The sequence below is a fragment of the Notechis scutatus genome, chromosome 14, assembly GCF_049901735.1.
Source record: "Notechis scutatus isolate UNSWTSFEM ecotype Mainland chromosome 14, rNotScu1.2, whole genome shotgun sequence".
In the NCBI taxonomy this organism is placed as follows: domain Eukaryota; kingdom Metazoa; phylum Chordata; class Lepidosauria; order Squamata; family Elapidae; genus Notechis; species Notechis scutatus.
The window spans coordinates 7,239,270-7,260,663 of NC_142022.1; the positions used below are offsets into that span (position 1 = coordinate 7,239,270).

Here is a 21,394-nt window from a genome sequence, read left to right on the forward strand (position 1 = left end):
TGGGCCAATCACCAGGAGATGGTGAGTTCTAGTCCCGCCTTAGGCATGAAAGCCAATTGGGTGACTTTGGGCCAATCATCAGGAGATGGTGAGTTCTAGTCCCGCCTTAGGTATGAAAGCCAATTGGGTGACTTTGGGCCAATCACCAGGAGATGGTGAGTTCTAGTCCCGCCTTAGGCATGAAAGCCAATTGGGTGACTTTGGGCCAATCACCAGGAGATGGTGAGTTCTAGTCCCGCCTTAGGCATGAAAGCCAGCTGGATCCTCCTCTTTCAGCCCAACCCACCTCATTAAGTCTCTCGTTATTGAAGGAGGAGAAAGGAAGTGTGTTAGTCACCGCTGGACAATTTTTGTATAAAAATAATCGGGAACGTTACACAAAAGACGCCTTTCCTATTAAGCAGACTAATAATTCCTGTCGCGTCCCCAATTGGACAACCAGCATCCAACCGAATCGCATGTCCCAAGCCAGCTCCCAACCCCTAATAACAAAGCCAGAAGGGTCTCTCTGTGTGTGTGTTTGTGTGTGTGTGTTTTTGTGTGTGTGTTTTTGTGTGTGTGTTTTCTGTTTCTCTTACTGTGATGCTACGGGCAGCTCCCTCGAGCTGCGTCGGCGTCTTCAGGCCCCCGTATTTCTTCCAGTAGATCCAGCACGAGGCGCAGAGCCGGCACTGCATATTAGGGGGGCCCCAGGCATACCACTGGGCAGACTGGGTGGCTGTGGGGCGAGAGAGGGGCCAAATGAGGACCCCCATCGACATCTCCCACCCCCCTCCTCCTCCTTTCCGCCTGCTGCAGGGGCTCAGCCCTCTCCGACGATTTCCCCAGGCGCCCGGAGCAAAGGGAGAGACGATCTGGGTCCCGCATCCAACCGGAGGCCCCGATTTCTCGGCGGAGACTTACTGTGGCAACTCTCGCAGGTGAGACCTTTCTGGAAGCCGGCGCCGTTCATTCCGGGCTTGGAGCCCACTGAGATGATTTGGTTCGGATTCGGTTTTGTACTGGGGAAGGAGAGAGAGAGCAAGAATGCCTCAGGGGGGGTGAGGCGACTCGGCTAGGTTTTATTTTCCCAGGCCCAAAGCCCACAGCCTAGCCTGATTCTATGGGGGGTGGGGTGGGGTGTTTGCTTGGCGGTTTTCTTGCAGGTGTTTCCTGACCCAACTAGGTGACGTTGTCAGTGCTGAAAGATAACGAGAGCAAACCTCACTCCCATCTAGCACATTCCCTAGTTGGGTCATGAAACGTCTGCAAGGAAACTGGAGAACTCAGAGAGTAACCTGGACTCTACAGTCTTCCTCCTCCCCCCACTCTCCACAAACCCGATGCTCTTCTAGCACTGAGGACGTTCCCTAGTTGGGTCATGAAACGTCTGCAAGGAAACTACCAAGCTCAGAGTAACCTGGACCCCATCATCTTTCTCCCCTCCTTCTCTTCCTCCTCTTCACAAGCCTCTTCCCCTCCTCCTCCTCCTCCTCTCCACAAGCCCAATTCCCTATTAGCACTGATGATGTTCCCTAGTTGGGTCATGAAACGTCTGCAAGAAAACAGCCCAGCTCAGAGACCACCAAGGACCCCACAGTCCTCCTCCTCCTGCCCCCTCCCCCTCCACAATCCCCATTCCTTTCCAGCACTGATGAGGTAAACTAGTTTGGTAACAAAATGTCTGCAAGAAAAACCACCAAGCTTAGAGAACATCAAACCCCACAGTCCTCCTTCTCCCCTCCACAAAACCTCATTCCCTTCTGGCACTGATAAGGTGGTCTAGGGTGGTAATGAAACGTCTGCAAGCTCAGAAAGCATCCAGGACCTCCTCTCTACAAACACCCCTCCCTCCCAATACTGATGTGGTTACCTAGTTTGGTCATGAAAGGTCTGCAAGAAAACCACCAACTCAAAGAGCACCAAAGGACTCCATAGTCCTCCTCCCCCCCCTGCACAAACCCCCTTCCCCTCTAGCACTGATGATGTTACCTAGTTTGGTTATGAAGCGTCTGCAAGAAAACCGCCCAGCTCAAAGAGAGCACAAGGACCCCCTCGGTTCAACCCCGAGTTACAAATACACTCTTCTATTGATCCCAGATTTGGCTGGGATCAAAACAAGGGACCGGCTTGAATCCACCCCGTGTCTGGATAATTACAGAAGGGCTTCTAACCCTGGGCAGAAAAGAGTTTGAACCCCAAACCCTGGAATATACAAGAGTCTCCATCTGATACACAAAACCACCCATCGCTCCTATTTTTTCTGGGTCTTGTTGGAGGGTGGGGGGGACTTGTCTCTGCCCCCCGATGCAGTCTTGCTAGAGAAAAATCGGACACCCACCCTCCTCAGACCCTGAGATGGGATGGCCGGAATACTCACTAGGTTGGGATGTACACTTGCTTCAATTTGCTGTCGGCCCCCCCCCCAAAAAAAGGGGGCCTCTGGAAAGTTTTTATCTCTTCCCCCTCCCCTTTTTTCCAGGAATGGAATCTCCCACTCCCCAAGGAGGAGGAGCAGGCAGAGCCTTCCTCACCTGCTGGATGTATCGGTCTGTGGTTTTCCACATGTAGTAGAACTGGACGATGCTGGCCAGGGACTTCCAAGGGAGCTGAAGGAAAGAAGGGAGGGGGTCAAAGAGGAGGCCCTGACCCCACCGTGTTGATGATCGGGGATGAGGGGCTGGGATGACCACCCTGGAAATCCTGGCTTTTTCAAGGTTTGAGATCCAGCTACGAATCATACGGGAACTCCTCGAGTCATGACCATCATGGAGGCCTGGCCGGCACGGTCATAAAGTGAGTCCGCCTTCCAGAAAACCTCCACTCCAACGAATACACTCGCATACACCCCAGTCGTATTAAGTTCATGGTGCCTCCCCGTTTAATAATCTGGTCAGTTCTGTAATTTGGGGGAAGGGCTGGGGCTCCTCCAGTTAACATTCCATCTGCCCTCTTCAAACTTGGAGAAACTCCCCTCCCCCCATTTTCCCAGGCTCAAGAAAGCGGCGTTGTGGAAGCACCTGGTGTCTTAAAATGAGGACTAACAGGCTGAGAAACAAGTTTCTTTTCCAAGGCAATCATTGTCTTGAATCACACAGCGCGTTTGTGATCTAGTCCTATGTATATAGTGGCATTTTTAAACGATTTAACTTACTAAATGGCTTAGTAGGGCTGAGCGGTGGACGAAAGACGGCCCCCTTTTGCAAACCAGGAGCCCCCAAGCCACAACCCGACTCACAAAGTCCTGCCGAATGTCGTTGAAGTCCTTGCCGTATTTCTCCAGGGCCTCCTCAAACAGCATGGCTTCCGAGGCCGACCACTCCTCCATCTCGTCCCGGCATAGCACGGGCCCACCCTGGGGCACCAAAGTGGACATCGCCTTGGCCAGGTCGTAGCCGTTACGCTGCAGGGTATCCATTGCGTGGAACTGGCGAGAGAGAGGGAGAGGGAGAGGGAGGGAAAGGGGGAAGCAATGACCAGCTGCCCGTCACAGGCAGAGCAATCACGGAGTGGGGGGTCTTTGGCTCAAAGATCCCTCACCCTTTTTTCCCCCGCCTTTCTTTGGTTTTTAACTAAAGATTTTAGCAGTTGGAAAAGAGAACAAGCTGAAATCGAAGAGAAGATAGAAATAAAAGGGGAAGGGAAGGGAAGTAAATGGATGAATAAGAGAAGGAAAGGAAGTAAATAGATGAAGAAGGAAAGGATAGGAAAGGAAAGGAGGATGGAAGGGAGGGAGGAAAGGAGGACTAAGGGGGAAGGGATGGAAAGGAAGGGGAGAGGAGAGGAGAAGAAAGGGGAAAAAGAGAAAGGCTGAAAGACAGAAAGAGAGAAAGACAGAGGGGGAGGAAGAGAAGGAAAAAGGGAGAAAGAAAAGGAAGGAAAGAAAAGTGAGAGGGAAAGAGAAAGGAAGGAAGAAAGAAAAGCAAGAAAGGAAAAGAAAATGAGAGAGAAGGAGAAAGGAAGGAAAGGAGAAAGAAAAGCAAGAAAGGAAATGAGAGGAAGAGGAAAGGAGAAAGGAAGGAAAGGAGAAAGAAAAGCAAGAAAGGAAATGAGAGAGGGAAGGAGAAAGGAAGCAAGGACGGATGGACGGAAGGAAGGAAGGCAACTGCTCATCCTCACCAGCGTGATATCCCGAGAAGCCGCCGCTGCGCTCATGTGAAGGCTGGGTTGACGGATGGAGCTGCTGCAGTCGAGGGCTCGTGCAAAGGTGCCCACCGCCCTGAGGCCAGAGAGAGAGAGAAGAAGAAGAAACGGGCTAGCCGCGCCCTTGCTTTCCACCTGGCCCCAGGCAGCCCCGCCCGCAGCTCTACCCCTCGGGTCTCACCGAGCCACCACGAGGAACTGGTCGATCTGCCGGTCGGTCAGGGGGTTGTCCGGATCCCAAACCTTCATCTCCATCTTCTGCTGGTTCCGGTTGTCGGATTCCCCTGGGGAGGAGGGAGGGGGGAGGGAGGGAGGGGGAGGGAGGGAGGGAGGGTCAGCCCTGGTGGTCGGCCCTGACTGCCCCCCGCTCACCCCAGGGTTGGAACCCGGAGCCGCCTCGCTCACCTTCCGCAGTCGCCGGGGATCTCCGCCTGGTACTTGCAGCCCACCCGGATCTCCCCTTGGTCGGCCAAGAGGGTCTTCTGAACGGGGTCAAAAACCAGCGAGTAGAAAAAACAGTCCTGGGAAAAGGAAGACGGAAGCGTTTCAGGCCATTTGCGGAGAATCCATCTGCCTGGCCTGCTCTTCTGTCCTCTTCCCTCCTTCCCTCTCTTTTCACCTTCCTTCCTTTACTCCCTCCCTCCTTCCTCTATTTCCTTCCTTCCCTCTCCACTTTCCCTTCCTCTTCTCGCTTCACTCCTCCCTCCCTCCCTTTCTTCCCTCCCTCCCTATTTTCCTCTCTCCCTTCCATCTCGTCCTTCCTTCCTTTCCTTCCTCTTTTCCTTCCTTCCTTTGCTCCCTCCCTCTTCCCTTTTCCTTTCCTCCCTCCCTCCTTGTTTCTCCTCCCTCCCTCCTTCCTTTCCTCCCCTCCTTCCTTTCCTCCCTCCTTCCATTCCTTGTTTCTCCTCCCTTCCTTCTCCTTCCTTCCCCTTCCTTTCCTGCCTCCCTCCCTCTTTTCCTTCCTTCCTTTCCACCCTCCCTCTTTTCCTCGCTCCCTCCTTCCCTCCATTCCTTGTTTCTCCTTCTTCTCCTTCCATTCCTCCCTCCCTCCTTCCATTCCTTGTTTCTCCTCCCTCCCTTCTCCTTTCCTCCTTTCCTCCCTCCCTCCTTCCTTTCCTCCTTTCCTCCCTTCCTCCCTCTTTTCCTTCCTTCCTTTCCTTCCTCCTTTCTCTCCTCTCCTTCCTTCCCTTCCTCCCTTGTCCAAGGGAGTCAAGAGCCTCAGTCATGGAAGCCCAGATCTCAGCATTCTCTGAGGAACCTCAACATTTGCCATCTTCCCTGCCTTCCAGCCCTGCGAGGTAGTCCGGAGAAGCAGCGGGAGTAGGGGAATCCAGCTCTGCCTTGAAAGCACCTCTCCCTTCCTTTCCTTTTGCTCTCGGGGGTGTGTGTGTGTGTGTGTGTCCCCCTTCCTGAAACCTTCCCCAGGCCCCTTTCCCTGCGGCAGGCCGAGGCCTCTCTTCCCTCTTCCGTGCCTCCAGCTCCCAAGGCCGTTCCCACACCCAACCCTGCAGCGTCTCACCTCTTTGTCCAAGTACTGGCTGAGGATATCCGTTTCGTTGAGGAGGGTAACGCTGCATTTCCCCCTGCAACCAAACAGAACAGGGGAATCGTAAGTCTCGGACTTACGGCAGTTTGCTTCGCGACGGTCCGAAGTTAATGACGGCACCGAGAAAAGGAACTTAGCGCCCCTTTTTTCCACACTTAGGACCATTGCAGCCACCCCCGCGGTCACGTGATCACAACTGGAACGCTTGGCAACTGCCCCGGAGTCACCCGAATCCCCCTTTTGTGACTGACAAAACAAAAGCCAACGGGGGAAGCCGGATTCACTTAACAACAGTTGTTACTCATTTAAAAACCGCCGGGATGCACTTCACAAATGCGAGGAAAGTCATCAAATTGATACGTAAGAAATTCCTCACTCAGCCAACATAAAATCTGGGGCTCAGCTGTAAGCCGTAAGTCGAGGACTACCTGTATTCCTGCACTCTGCTCTTATTATCAGCCTCGTGACATGTGATGACCCCAAAGGGGCGTGGCACAAAGGCAACACACAGTTAATAAGAGTCCTTTTATTATCTCCAACTTTGCCCCCAAAGTCCAGATTACTTTTGGGCTGGAGAAAAACTCTCCCGGGAACAGCCTTTGACTGCAGAGAATCAAGTCCAAAACATGGTCAACACAAACTGTAACTTAAACTCCAAACAAACCAAACTGAAGTAATTATCGTGATTTATCGGCGTATAACACGCACAGGCGTATAACACGCATCTTCATTTTAAGAGGGAAATTTCACCCCCACTCCCACCCCACGCGCACGCGTGCGCTTCAATCCACAGTGTCCCATTCTGCCTGCCTGCCTGCCTGCCTTAGTTTCTGGTTGTTTGGGAGCAGCCGGCTGAGAATAATAACTATTCGCCTCTTTTACTCAGCCGAAGCTGTTCCGATTCAACCATTAACGAAGGCAGGCAGGCAGGCAGAACGGAGCACTGCGGGCGGGCGGGCGGGCGGACGGGGTGGGGGAGAAAGGCGACAGGAAAAGCCCCCCGCTTCTTTGAAGCAGTTTCTTCCTGTGCTGGTGGAGGAGCGAGAGAGCGACTGAGAGAGCTGACCCAGAGAGAAGGACAGGCTTCGGTTGCTTCCTCCCTCCCCTTCTTTCATTTGTGTCCTTGATCCCCGATCCCAGCAGCATTCACCGAAGGCTTCTTAACATTATATCGGGCGTATAACACGCATACATCATTTGCCCCTATTTTCAGGGGGAAAAAAGTGCGTGTTATACGCCGATAAATACGGTAGCTTGACAGGGCATGAGAAGGGATTTCAGGCTTGAAGGCATGGCAAAACTCACCCAGTTGGGAAGACGGCAGGAACACAAGCCATGACGATACAAGATAAAGTCACGTTTGCTCACAACTTGATGCGCGAAGCTTCCTTTTTCATACACTGTGTTCCCAGCTGCAGCTAATGAAGGGAATCGGGGCCTTTCCTCCCCCATAAGCCGTGCAACCCATGTTGCTCCCTTTTCCATTCCTCCCTGCATGCCCTAGTATGAAGAGGGAGTGGGCCTGGGTCTTCCTCTAAACTCCCTCTCCCTTGTTCTACTTCTACCCTGCTCTGCCCAGCCAGACTTTGCTCTTCCCCAGTTTCATCCACAGCCAAAGGAGCCACACTCCCAATCCCTGTCAGCTGTTTGGCTTCCTCCTCCGAGTCAGATTCCGACAGGGGCATGATAGGATAACAGGTTCTGTTATTTAATGGCAGATTTCAAGGCAGAAATATTTACAGGCCGTGATGAGCAAAGGATTTCGCGTTCGAGTCTTATAGAAAGCTCCTCACCGTATGTGGGTGGCAGGCAGGGACTCGAACTGACGGGACAAGAAGAGCTCGCGATGTTTCAGCTGATGCCGCTGTTGCTCTGAAACGGACGGCTGCTTCGACTCCTCTTCAAATTCTCCTGGAATTCATTATTGTTTTTTTTTATCAGGCAGACGAGACCACAGATGGGGAGTGCAAAAGAGAAAGAGAGAAGCGCTTCTGGCGACTCCATCTTACTCAGACGAAGGGGCAATTTGGGCCTTTCCCAAGGGACCCAGCCGCCTCTGGTGCGACCAATGAGACGGTGCATAAAGATATGTTTACAACCAAGCTTAAAAGAGATCTCCAAATCCATCTGAAAAGTAGCTTTCTAAAGGTACAAGGAAGGGGACGTTCCATCATATATATATATATATATTTCTCATTGTCCAAGGACCAGGAAGTTAGAAGATTGTGCATCATTTGGGATTCTTGGGAGGGATTTAGCTCTGCCAGACTCTAAGCCAGGGGTGTCCAACCTTGGTAATTTTAAGACTTGTGGACTTCAACTCCCAGAATTCCCCAGCCAGCATGTTTTAAGAGGGGTGGATTTCAACTCCCAGAATCTCCCAACCAGCATGTTTTAAGAGGTGTGGACTTCAACTCCCAGAATTCCCCAGCCAGCATGTTTTAAGAGGGGTGGGCTTCAAGCTGGCTAGGGAATTCTGGAAGTTGAAGTCCACAAGTCTTAAAGTTGCCAAGGTTGGACACCCCTGCTCTAAGCCAATATTACAACCCATCACTCTGGACCAGGGTTTCTCAATTTTGGTAGCTTTGAGAAGGGTGGGCTTCGACTCCCAGAATTCCCCAGGCACCAGGGTTTAAGAGGGGTGGGCTTCGACTCCCAGCCAGTTCTGGGAATTGGAAGTCCAGGCCCATGGTTTAAAGGGGGGGCTTGCTCAATTCCCGGCTCAGGGTTAAAGGGTGGCACTCCCAATTCTCCAGCCAGTTCTGGGGATTGGAAGTCCACCCATCTTAAAGCTGCCATGGTTGAGAAACGCTCCACTCAATCAAATGGAAGGCAGGGATCACACCCCCCACCCCCAGAAGGAACTGCTGTGACTCAGTGAGATGTCTGTTGCTTGCTGTGTCGCAGGCTGTGTAATCCACTTTGAACAAAAGCTACTTAAGCTGAAAGAGGGAGAGGGAGAAGGAGAGGGAAAGAAAGAAAGAAAAAGAAAGAAAGAAAGAGAGAGAGAGAGAGAGAGAGAGAAAGAAAGAAGAGAGAGAAAGAAAGAAAGAAAGAAAGAAAGAAAGAAAGAAAGAAAGAAAGAAAGAAAGAAAGAAAGAGACAGACAGAAAGAAAGAAACAGACAGACAGACAGACAGACAGACAGAAAGAAAGAAAGAAAGAAAGAAAGAAAGAAAGAAAGAAAGAAAGAAAGAAAGAAAGAAAGAAAGAAAGAAAGTCTGTCTCCCTTTTTTGGTTTGCTCGCCCTAAAATCTACACCTTCTGCCAAGATGCCTTTACTCTTTGGCACAAAGCCTTCTAAACACAATTTTCAGCGCACACCCTCAGATTTCTCAGCTCAGGAGCCTTTGTGCCCCCAAGGCCACTAGGGTGTGTGTGTGTGTGTGTGTGGGTGTGTGTGTGTGTGTGTGTGTGTGTGAAGGAAACCAGATTCTAATCCCTCCTCCCCTTTCTGCTCTCCTGCAAAATGTGCACCCTGCTTTCCCCTCCTCCTCCTCCTCTCTCCAGAAAACACACACACACACACACACACAAACATTCCTGGGCCTCTTTAGAGCACCCCCCCCCCAAGCATTGTTCTTCTGCCTACCACCCCACCCCTTTCTTTTTTCTAGAGCTTTGGCAGTGCCCCAAAGAGGTGGGGAGGACAGGAAGTGGATGGCTGCTCCCTCCCCTTCCCACCTACACACACACACACACACACACACACACACACACACACCCTTGGTGCTGGGAAAGGGAAGGGTGGGGTGGTCAGGCAATTCTCTGCAGGGATTGGCCGCCTAGGGGCGAAAGGAGCACCCTCCCCCACCTCTGGCCAATCAGCGAGCCCACTAAGGTCACAGCCCCTGCGGGAGGCTGGGAACCCCCAGAGAAATCCCTCCTCTTCCTCTTCCTCTCCTCCTCCTCCTCCTCCTCCCCACCAGGCAGCACAGCTGCAAAACCTTCTTCGGTTAACCTTTCAACCGCTGGGGATTGGGCAGGCCAAAGAGCTGTCAGCACCTGCCTTGCCCTTCTTGGCTCAGCCTTCCCCCCCTCCCCTGGCTTGGCACTCTCCACCCCCACAGCCCTAGAGGTGTGGGGCACCCAGCTCTGCGCCAAGCTGGTACACATAAAAAAAAACCACACACACACACACAACCCAGACAGTCCCTTTTCTGCTCGCCGGTATTCCACCTGCGAGCACACACACACAAGCACATGTATGTCAGCGTGTGTTCTGTACGCACCCTAGCTGGCAAGTTTGATTCTGGCTGGGCCCAGCAGAGGGTGGGGCATTTTTTATAGCATTTTATAGCATTTTTCTCTCTCTTTCCCCCACACACTTTCCTTATTGCTGCAAGGAGGAAAGGGTGGGTGGGTGGGGGGAAATCTATGGCCCCACTGGTGAGGCCCTTCTACCCATCTCAAAGCACGGCTTGTGACCCAAAGCCTTCCCTGCAAGGATGGAGAGACGAAGGGAGGGGGAAAAAGGGAGGTAGGGAGGAAAGAAGGGAGGTAGGGAGGAAAGAAGGGAGGAAGGTGAGAGAGAGAGAGGGAGGGGAAGGGAAGGAAGGGGAGAGAGGGAGGGAGGAAAACTAGAGGAGAAAGAAGGGAGGAAGGTGGGAGGGAGGGAGGGAGGGGAAGAAGGAGGGAGGAAGAAGAGAGAAAGGGAGGGAGGAAGAATAAGGGAGGGAGGGAAAAGGGAAGAAGGGAGGGAGGGAGAGAGGAATGAGAAGGAAGGAAGGAAAAGGGAGGGAAGAAAAGAGGGAGGGGAGGGAGGAAAAGGGAGGAAGGAAAAGGGAGGGAGGGAGGGAGGAAGGAAAAGGAAGGGAGGATGGAAAAGGGAGGGAGGAAGGATAAGGGTGGGAGGGAGGGAGGGAGAGAGGAATGAGAAGGAAGGAAGGAAAAGGGAGGGAAGAAAAGAGGAAGGGGAGGGAGGAAAAGGGAGGAAGGAAAAGAGAGGAAGGAAAAGGGAGGGAAGAAAAGAGAAAGGGGAGGGAGGAAAAGGGAGGAAGGAAAAGGGAGGAAGGAAAAGGAAGGGAGGAAGGAAAAGGGAGGGAGGAAGGAAAAGGGAGGGAGGGAGGAAGGAAGGAAAAGGGAGGAAGGAAAAGGGAGGGAGGGCCCACCAGAAGCCCCCGGCCACTCAGGCCACTCACGAGCGTTGCTGTCAGCCAGGCTGTTGAGGCTGCTGGAGATGTCCCTCCGTCGAAAGAGGCAGACCACTTTCGCCTCCACGTTGCCATTGGCCGTCTGGAAGGGGAGAAACGCTGCTGGCCAATCAAATGCTCCACCCTAGAGACCCCCCCACCCCCACCCAGCTCCGTAGTTACCCCGGTCCCAACTCGGATGCAGCGGATCCGCCTCTCCCGGAAAAAGAAAACCGCCCGCCCGCCCAACCCCGTGCGACCCCTACCTTGTTGAGCTCCTCGATGCGACGGACGAGGTAGGGATTGCTAGAGGAATTCTCAAAATAGACATAATCTGGAAAGAGGAGAAAGCAGAAAGGGGCTAAGTGAGGAAGAGGAAGAGGAGGAGAAATATAACAACCCAAAGGGACATTCCTCGGGAGAATTTGATGGAGAAGAGCAAGACAGAGGATCAGGGGACCGAAGACGAGGAATTGGGGATGTCTCTAGTTTAACTAAAAAAGGACCAGGGAGAACATGGCAGCAGCCTTCCAATATTGGAGGGGCTGCCCCAAAGAAAGAGGCAGTCAAGCCATTCCCCACTGCTTGTACGAGTCTCTTTTGACATCGAGGGTTTGATTCAGACTTGGGTGCCTGTTGAAGAATTTAACTTTGCAATATGCCCCCCCCAAAAAACCCTCTGTCTTTTCAACGTTCCATACCAAGAGCCCTAAACTGGACAATGGTCCTTGACTTACGACCACAACTGGGAGCAGAATTCCCATTGCTACGCCAGGAGGAGAGAGTGCAGAGAAGAGCAACGAAGACGATTAAGGGCTAAAACACATCATCAAGAACGCTTGCTGGGAATGGGTGTGTCTAGTTGAATGAAAGAGACGATTACGGGGGGGACCTGATAGCAGGGTCCTGATATGTGAGGGGCTGCCCCAAAGAAGAGGCGGGTCAACTTATTCTCCGAAGCCCCAGAAGGCAGGACAAGAAGCCATGGAGGGAAAGTCATCAAGGAGAGAAGCAACCTAGAACTAAGGAGGAATTTCCTGACAGGGAGAACTATTAACCCGTGGAACTCCTCGCCTCCAGAAGGTGTCAATACTCCAACACTGGAAGGTTTTAAGAAGATGGTGGATAACCATTTGTCTGAAATGGGCAAAGGACAAGGGGGTTCCCAGCTGGGGGGTGCAAGACTATATTCCAGGGGGGGTGCGAAAATTTGAGTTTAGAAGTTTCAAAATTATAGCGTGCCTGCAGGATTATAGGCGTATCATTATTTACTTTTGTAAGGGGTGTGAGAATATATCAGAAGCTTTCTAGGGGTGCGGGGTATAGAAAAGGTTGGGAACCCCTGGTGTAGGGGTCTCCTGCTTGAGCAGGGGGTTGGACTAGAAGACCTCCAAGGTCCCTTCCAACTCTTGTTATTCTGGGTGGCAACTCAGGCAGCTGGACCTATTTTTAGCTGGTGGGTGGATTCCGATTTTGGACTTCAACCTCCTTCTCCAGGGGTTGGCAGGGAAGCAACCGAGTGCACAATGGACTCAAGAAACAAAAAAAAAAACACATCCTGAATCGCTAACAGCCACAGAAATTACTTCCTGGTTTCTTTAAACATGACAACTGACTCCTAGCTTTCCACTAAATTTTGATTTTGCAACTTAATTATCAGGGGGGGGGGAATAAGGGGGGGGGGGTTTGCTTTTGTCAGAATCATAAATCCAACTGTTTTTGGCCTGAGTGCAATTGACCAAAAATGTCCCCTAAACTCGAGAGTCAAAAATTTGGGCAGAATTATTATTACCAATTTTTCACACGGTGAGAAACCTTCAGGTGTTTTCGGCATTCTGTTTATAGGAAATCCAGCTAGCCCTGGGTTTATTGAACGAATCATGGCTTAAGTGTGGTTCATGAGCAAGCAGGCTATTTTTTAAAACACACAAGTAAAACAGCAAAAAGCCTGGACTTCCTTAAGTCCCTCAGCAAAAATCCACAGCAGAATCAAGATTGCAACAGGGGATTTTTTCCCCCTGGGGAGGAAAAAAAAATAACTTTATCATCCAAAGCAGCGTTTCTCAACTGAGCCCAAAATTTCTGTGCTTTGGGCGAGACGTTCCTTAGGTGAATTTTGCCCCATTATACGACCTTTCTTGCCATCGTTGTTAAGCGAATCACCAGTTATGTCAATAACCTGGTTGTTAAATGGATCCGGATTCCCCCATCAAACCTGGCTTGTCGGGAAAGTCGCCAAAGGGGTGGGGTGCGATGTCACGTGACCTTGAGACACCGCGACGGTCGTAAATACGAACTGGTTGCCAAGGGTCTTGAATTCGGATCGCACGACCCCGGGGAGGCGGCAACGGCCTTCGGTATGAAAAATGGTAGTCGAGGTTTTTTTTTTTTTTCAGTGCCGTGGTAACTTTGGTCACTAAACGAACTGGTGTAAGTCGAGGCCTACCTGTAATCCAGAGCAGAGTTCCTCAAGGTTAAAAAGTTCTCCACTTTAAGAGGTGTGGACTTCGACTCCCAGAATTCCCTTTCTTGGTTTTTGGGGGGATTTCCGGGAGTTGAAGTTCACCTATCTTAAAAGTTGCCCGTACAGTAACTTTACAACAGAGGCTCTACATCAGGGGTCTCCAACCATGGCAACTTGAACACTTGTGGACTTCCACTCCCAGAAGCCCCCCCAAAAAAAAACCAGGAAAGGGAATTCTGGGAGTTGAAGTGCACAAGTCTTCAAGTTGCCAAGGTTGAAGACCCCTGCTCTACATTAAATTGTCATTTGGCAAAGAAAAGGCTACTGCAGGGGTATCCAACCTTGGCAACTTGAAGACTTGTGGACTTCAACTCCCAGAATTCCTGGGAGGAATTCTGGGAGTTGAAGTCCACAAGTCTTAAAGTTGCCAAGGTTGGACACCCCTGGGCTACTGCCTGGTTGGAAGGACATGTAAAGTCCCAGCTGACCATATATCCTGTTCTTGCATGAGCCTCAGGATCCAGGTAGTTAATAATTCTATTTTCAAGTTTCACTTCCTCCTTCGAATTTTGAGAAGCGACAGCAAAGTTTCCTGCCATTTGAAGGACAGAAGGAGGGGAAATCTCAACCGCGGGCAAATCAGTCCGAAAAGCCCACCCCATATTTCTACACCCCCACCCTCAAAGACTGAACAATTTAACAGATAACGGATAATCAGAGTTGGAAGGGACCTTCTAGGTCATCTAGTCCAACCCCCCCACCCAAGTAGGAGACTTTACCTACCATTTCTGACCAAGGGCAGTCCAGTCTCTTCTGGAAAGCTTTCAAAGATAAAGCTCAATTGTTCCACTGAACATAGAATAATAGAGTTGGAAGGGACCTTCTAGGTCATCTAGTCCAACCCCCTGCCCAAGCAGGAGTGCCTACACCATTTCTAACAGATGGGAGAGTCCAATCTCTTCTTGAAAGGCTCAAGTGATTTGGCAGGGAGATTAAAAAAATACGGGCATTCCTTGACTTACAAACAGTCCGTTTAGCAACCAAGTTCAAAGCAGGCTTAGCACCGCTTTTCACACACTTACGACCGCTGCAGCATCCCCATAGTCACCTGATCAAAATTCGGATAATTGGCCACTGGTTCAGATTTATGACACTTGCAGTGTGGTCCCCTCGGGGGTGTGTGGTGTGTGTGTGTGTGCATGATCCCCTTTTGCGACCTTCTGGCACGCCAAGTCAATGGAGAAGCCAGATTCACTTACAGAACTGCAGTGATTCCCTTAACAACTGTGACAAGGAAGGTCATAAAATGGGGGCAAAAGGGGCTGAAAAGATGTTTCACTCGGCAACATGCATTTTGGGCTCCGTTGTGGTCATTAAGCCGAGGTCTGCCTGTAATAATCAACATCTCTGCCAATCCCAGGTCCTTGGGGATAAAAATGCTACACCAGTTTAAACATCTGGCTGACTGTGCTGGACAAACATATTCATCATAATTCTATTTTCTTTAAAAAATGTATTTCCACTGGAAGCTTTCTTGGATCTCCAGGGGTGTCCTGGGAATGTCCTCTATTTGTCCTCCAATCAAGGACAAAAATCACACACACACACACCCCCCAATGAAGAGAGCCAGTGTGGTTCACTTATGGTTAAGGCACCAGGCTATAAAGTGGAAGACCCTGTGTTCTAATCCTACCTTAGCCATGAAAGTCAGCTGGGTGACTTTGGGCCAAACACCAGGAGACGGGGAGTTCTAGTACCTCCTTAGGCACCAAAGCTGGCTGGGGGATTTGGGGCCAAGTTCCTCTTTCTCAGAACAACTCACCTCACAGGGTTGTCATTGTGGGGGAAACAGAAAGCAGAGGGGGCTACATTTGCTGCCTTGCATTATTTGTAAAGTAATAAAGATACAAAAATACACTATTCAGAATGTCGTGCCCATTCTTAAAAACGCAATTTCTCTTTGAAACTCTGTAGTGTGGTTAAGAAAGTCAACACTGGGACTTGGATTGTAACTAAGGTGGCTCCTTCTTCCCTATTCTCATAACAGCTAGGATTCATGGGGTGTTGTAGTCCAACCCTTCTGAAAAAGTCCAAATTAGAGAAGGGGAGTTGTAATAGCAATAAATCTGGAATCATGGGACCAACAGAGTCTCAATGCTCTGGTTATTTATTTATTTATTTATTTTTGCTCTTTGGCACAAGCAATAGATGATAACACACTAAATTTCCCAGTTTTAAACCGGAAGTGGCAACTTCGCAAACCTTGTAGAATCCTGTCCCAAAACATTGTGTATAGAAACAGGACAAAAACACAATTTGATTCCTACTTGACAAGCATTAAACGCAATAAACACAATCTCAAAGTTAGGTGAGCGCTTAAGAAATATGAAATATAAATATTTCTCCTTTTCTCCATTCAGTCCCATTAAACATAGCAATCCGACAAACCTTTTGGATATCTCTGAATTCAAAATGAAGGTGGTACCCCCTTAAGTCTAAGATTAGACTACTAGCTGTTCCATCTATATTCTTGCATTATCTTAGTAATATTTATAGCAGTTGGATAAAGAAGGACAAAGTAACCTGGCTGCTGTTTTTAAATTCTACACCTACAATTGCTGACCTTGGAATCTTAAGGACAAACCAACATATCTTGGCCAGGCAAAGAAATGGCGGGTTTGGCCCATTCATAACTGATCTATTCAAAGGAATTTATGTTGTCATATATGAGTGAGACCACTGCCCCTTGTTTGACATGTCACCAAACGCTAGGTTTTTCTCTTTTGATCATCTGAGTCCGTTTCCATTGCTATAAAAAAAACAAAAACCTTAGGCCTTCCTAAGGCACTGCAACCAACATTGGTCCGGTTCTGATAAGAGTCCATAAAAGAGCAAAGAAAAACTGATGTTGGATCCAGAGACGCTATAGAGAATTTAACCAGGAGAATCCATCCAGATGTTAAGATTTGGAGACTTTTAGCTAAAAAGACCATCTTCAACTCTTTGGAATAGAGAAAACTTTTTGAGGTTTTTGTGCAAAGCCAATTCTTTTTGTTAGGGCGCCCAACATTTTTAGTTGCCGACGCCAAGGTTCAGAACTGGACTTTCTTTCTACAGGTGAGATGGAAGACACCAGGCTGTTCAGCCTGATGGTGCGCAGCAAGCGAAACCGGCTGAGACAGCAGTGGGCCGGCAAAATGGATTCTGCACCGACCAAGGAAGAAGAAGGGATAGAATAGTTTGGCTGGATCAAACTCAAGATCTTCATTTCATGCCTTAGGCATGAAAGCCGACTGGGTGACGTTGGGCCAATTGCCAGGAGATGGTGAGTTCTAGTCCCGTCTCTTAGGCATGAACTGGGTGACTTTGATCAATCACCAAGACACTGGAGTGAGGACGTTGGGCCAATTGCCAGGAGATGGTGAGTTCTAGTCCGGTTTAGTCCGTCTCTTAGGCATGAAAGCCAACTGGGTGACTTTGATCCAATCACCAAGAAACTGGAGAGTTCTAGTCCTGCCTTAGGCATGAAAGCCGACTTGAGTGACTTTGGGCCAATTGCCAGGAGACAGTGAGTTCTAGTCCTGCCTTAGGCATGAAAGCCAGCTGGGTGACTTTGGGCCAATTGCCAGGAGATTGGGAGTTCTAGTCACCGCCTTAGGTACAAAACCATGAGCGACTGGGTGACTTTGATCCAATCACCAAGGGATTGGGAGTTCTAGTCCTGCCTTAGGCATGAAAGCCGACTGAGTGACTTTGGGCCAATTGCCAGGAGACGGTGAGTTCTAGTCCTGCCTCTTAGGCATGAAAGCCGACTGGGTGACTTTGATCCAATCACCAAGACACTGGGAGTTCTAGTCCTGCCTTAGGCATGAAAGCCGACTGAGTGACTTTGGGCCAATTGCCAGGAGACGGTGAGTTCTGTCCGTCTCTTGGCATGAAAGCCGACTGGTGACTTTGGCCAATTGCCAGGAGACGGTGAGTTCTAGTCCGTCTCTAGGCATGAAGCGACTTGACTTTGATCCAATCACCAAGCCTGGGAGTTCTAGTCCTGCCTAGGCATGAAAGGAGTGACTTTGGGTGCCAGGAGACGGTGAGTTCTAGTCCTGCCTTTTAGGCATGAAAGCCGACTGGGTGACTTTGATCCAATCACCAAGACACTGGGAGTTCTAGTCCTGCCTTAGGCATGAAAGCCGACTGAGTGACTTTGGGCCAATTGCCAGGAGACGGTGAGTTCTAGTCCCGTCTCTTAGGCATGAAAGCCGACTGGGTGACTTTGGGCCAATTGCCTAGGAGACGGTGATCCAATCACCAAGACACTGGGAGTTCTAGTCCTGCCTTAGGCATGAAAGCCAACTGAGTGACTTTGGGCCAATTGCCAGGAGACGGTGAGTTCTAGTCCTGCCTTAGGCATGAAAGCCGACTGGGTGACTTTGATCCAATCACCCACTGGGAGTTCTAGTCCTGCCTAGTGACTTTGGGCAGTAGAGACGGTGAAGTTGCTCAGGCATGAGACTGGGTGGTGGGAGTTCTAGTCCTGCCTTAGGTGCCAGGAGACGGTGAGTTCTAGTCCGCTCTTAGGCATGAAAACTGGGTGAGCCAAGAAATGGAGAGTTCTAGTCCTGCCTTAGGCATGAAAGCCAGCTGGGTGACTTTGGGCCAATTGCCAGGAGATTGGGAGTTCTAGTCATGCCTTAGGTACAAAACCGGCTGGGTGACTTTGATCCAATCACCAAGGGATTGGGAGTTCTAGTCCTGCCTTAGGCATGAAAGCCGACTGGGTGACTTTGGGCCAATTGCCAGGAGACGGTGAGTTCTAGTCCTGCCTTAGGCATGAAAGCCGACTGGGTGACTTTGGGCCAATTGCCAGGAGATTGGGAGTTCTAGTCATGCCTTAGGCAGAAAAACCGGCTGGGTGACTTTGATCCAATCACCAAGGGATTGGGAGTTCTAGTCCTGCCTTAGGCATGAAAGCCGACTGGGTGACTTGGTGACTTTGGGCCAATTGCCAGGAGACGGTGAGTTCTAGTCCCGTCTCTTAGGCATGAAAGCCGACTGGGTGACTTTGATCCAATCACCAAGAAATGGAGAGTTCTAGTCCTGCCTTAGGCATGAAAGCCAACTGAGTGACTTTGGGCCAATTGCCAGGAGACGGTGAGTTCTAGTCCTGCCTTAGGCATAAAAGCCAGCTGGGTGACTTTGGGCCAATTGCCAGGAGATTGGGAGTTCTAGTTCTGCCTTAGGCAAGAAAACTGGCTGGATGACTTTGGGCCAGTCCCTCTCTCTCAGCCCCAACACAAACTCACAGGGTTGTTGTGAGGAAAAGAGGAACAGGAAGGTATGTTGGATATATTTGTCACCCTGAGTTATTTCTGAAAATAATAAAGGCAGTTTAAAAATAAAATAAAGTTTGCTGTCATGTCTGCCCGTGGCCATTCTTTAACCAAATGGGAAAAAGCTAATTATAACCCACCTCCCCATTTATTTTTAGCTTCTCTGCCAATCCCATCAAGATGCTTTCACCCCTGTCTTTATCTCCATTCGTAACCAAACTATTTAATTTTTTTTCCTTGCCCTCCTAAGTGGCTCCATTTTCTCAATCAAGTTGCTTTTCATATGCAGGTTATGCTCTCGCTCGAGGATTTCCACATGGCACATCAGGGGTTTGGCCGGGGATGAGGGGAATTCTTGCCGAGCACATTTGGAAAGTGCCCAGGGGTGCGTGTTGAGAACTTAGTAGGGGATGATGGGAGTTTTGGTCTAACACATCTGAAAACACGCCAGGGGGGTAAAGAGCTGAGTTGGGGATGATGGGGTTTATTGCCCTGCACATCTGGGAAGTGCAGGGGATGGAGAACTCAGCTGGGGATGATGGGAGTTCTAGGCTAGCCCATCTGAAGATTGCCAGGGGATGGACTGTTCCGGCTGAGGATGATGGGAGTTCTAGTCTATAACCTGGAGAATGCTAAGAGATGGGGAGTTCAAGCTGAGGACGATGGGCACTGTGGCCTACACATCTGGAGTGCCAGGAGATGGGAGAGTTCTGGCTGAGGATGATGGGAATTCCAGCCTATAACCTGCCAGGGGACTGAGAAGTGAGGCTGAGGATGATGGGCACTATAGACTATAACCTGGAGAGGACCAGAGGACGGAGGCTGAGGATGATGGGCACTGTCACCTACACACCTAGAGTGCCAGGAGGAGATGGACAGAGTTCAGGCTGAGGACGATGGGAATTAAAACCCCAGGGCATCTGGGGAATCCCGGCTGGGGATCATGGGCCTTTGAACCCATTCTCACTTGGGGGAAATCCCAGCTTGGAAGGAAGCAGGTCTGGCTGGGGACGATGGGACCTTCAATCCAAGAGGAGTGGATGATGGAACCAGAGATCCAGCAACATTCTTGGAGGGGGGCACCAAGTTGGGAGGGGGTTTGAATTACCTCTTAATAGACAGTTCGCCAAAAAAAAACCCATTAAAAAGGGGGAGGGAAGCACAAAAAGGGGGACCAGGACCCCCAAGACAAATGGGGACCCCCCAAATTTCAACACAGCCCCTCCACCCTCCAAGGGGGCTGTCCCCCTTCTTTTCAAACCTCCGCCCCCACTTCCTGGTCGGGCCTCCTCCCCCAAAGAGCCCCCCACCCCCCAAACCCGGACTACCGACCCCCCGAAGCGACCCAACCCCTCCCCCTTTTGTGCTTTAAATAAAGCCCTTGGGCGCCCCCGCCCGCCCCTCCCTCTCGCCGGGCCAAATAAAAGAGCCAAAAGAAGAGCCGCCGCCGCCTCCTTACCGCCCACCCGGTACATATTGGCCGCCATGGCGCTCGGCGTCCCCTTCCCGGCCGCCTCAGCAACTCCGGGCCCGGCCGCTCTTCATCGCCTCCCGCCGCCTCAAGCCGTCGTCGCTCCCCCTCACGCAGCCTGGGCCGGCCCTTCGGCAATCTCCGGAACCGCTCGGGCATTTCCGGTCGGGCTTCGTTGGGAAAGCGCAACACCCACCGGAGCTATCGAGCCAAGCGGCGGAAGCGTCTCGGGCTTTTCCGGAAAAGGAGGTTTCTCCCAGGTCCTGGGATAGAGGGCGGGGACAATTTCCGAGTGGCGCCGGAAAGGGACGAAGACGCTCGTGTGGTGTTTCTCCCCGGAGGGTTTCGGGCCACTTCGTAGAAGGGCTTTTTTTTTTTTTTTCCCCACCGAACTTCGGAATGGGCGGGTCTTCGGAGGAAGAGAGGGCTCCTTCGTGCCTTTCCGCCGATCTTCGGCAGAGAGGGTAGAATCGAGTGCTTTCGGTCAACATCGGCCTTTTTTCCCCCGGAATGGGAGGTTAACTCTTTCCTACCCGCACGACTTCCCTTTCGTAAAAGGGAACAAGCCCGGCCAGAAATTCTTCTCTGTTGTAGAGGTGTCACAACTGTCAAGTTGGAAAGTGTGCAGTCAACGCGTGGATGAACACGTACACACATGCAATAAGTAGGATATCCTGCCAATTTAAGAGCAGTGTTTCTAAACATTAGGGATTTTAAGAGGGGTGGACTTCAACTCCCAGAAATCCCTAGGCTTCATGCCTTCAATTCTGGGAGTTGACGACTACCAGTCTTAAAACATGCTGGCTGGGGATTCTGGGAGTTGAAGTCCACCCATCTTAAAGCCTGCTGGCTGGGGCTGAAGTCCAACCGTCTTAAAACATGCTGGCTGGGATTCTGGGGGGAGCCTGCTGCTGGGGATTCTGGGAGTGGAAGTCCACCCATCTCAAAGCATTCTGACTGGGGGATTCTGGGAGTTGAAGTCCACCCATCTTAAAGCCTGCTGGCTGGGGGATTCTGGGAGTTGAAGTCCACCCGTCTTAAAGCATGATGACTGGAGAATGCTGGGAGTTGAAGTCCACATGATGGCTATCTTAAAACATGATGGCTGGGGGATTCTGGGAGTTGAAGTCTACCCATCTTAAAGCATGACACAGTGATACATGGCACAATGACAGAAGGAAATCCTACAACTGTTTGGTTTGAGTAAATGGTTTGATGGCTGGGAAATTCTGGAATTTGAAGTCCACCTTTATTAAGCATGCTGGCTAGGGGATTCTAGGAGTGGAAGTCCACCCATCTTAAAGTTGCTATGGTTGAAAAACGCTGATG

The 21,394-nt window shown here is 50.7% G+C and overlaps 1 protein-coding gene and 1 long non-coding RNA gene across 3 annotated transcripts in view; both read right to left on the reverse strand.

The window, feature by feature from the left end:
• MTA2 (metastasis associated 1 family member 2) overlaps positions 1 to 20,288 on the reverse strand; it is a 25,630-nt gene extending 5,342 nt beyond the window's left edge. Inside the window, exons 1-13 of one of the 2 annotated variants that reach the window (XM_087943462.1) lie at positions 20,054 to 20,286; positions 11,067 to 11,134; positions 10,810 to 10,903; positions 7,462 to 7,579; positions 5,642 to 5,705; positions 4,532 to 4,643; positions 4,304 to 4,412; positions 4,099 to 4,198; positions 3,218 to 3,406; positions 2,514 to 2,588; positions 2,360 to 2,421; positions 904 to 1,001; positions 579 to 718 (exon numbers count right to left, since the gene is read on the reverse strand). In XM_087943462.1, the coding sequence (XP_087799588.1) occupies positions 579 to 718; positions 904 to 1,001; positions 2,360 to 2,421; positions 2,514 to 2,588; positions 3,218 to 3,406; positions 4,099 to 4,198; positions 4,304 to 4,412; positions 4,532 to 4,643; positions 5,642 to 5,705; positions 7,462 to 7,579; positions 10,810 to 10,903; positions 11,067 to 11,134; positions 20,054 to 20,081 (1,257 nt within the window). In that variant the 5' untranslated portion in view covers positions 20,082 to 20,286. Of the gene's footprint in view, positions 1 to 578; positions 719 to 903; positions 1,002 to 2,359; positions 2,422 to 2,513; positions 2,589 to 3,217; positions 3,407 to 4,098; positions 4,199 to 4,303; positions 4,413 to 4,531; positions 4,644 to 5,641; positions 5,706 to 7,461; positions 7,580 to 10,809; positions 10,904 to 11,066; positions 11,135 to 20,053 lie in introns of both variants that reach the window. The other variant, XM_087943463.1, reaches the window with a different exon arrangement.
• LOC148129515 (uncharacterized) lies at positions 1,172 to 1,598 on the reverse strand. Its single transcript, XR_015745343.1, has 3 exons — positions 1,481 to 1,598; positions 1,338 to 1,434; positions 1,172 to 1,213 (listed from the first exon to the last, which is right to left on the reverse strand). It is a non-coding gene; the product is annotated as an uncharacterized LOC148129515 (long non-coding RNA).
• Positions 20,289 to 21,394: the final 1,106 nt, after the last annotated feature.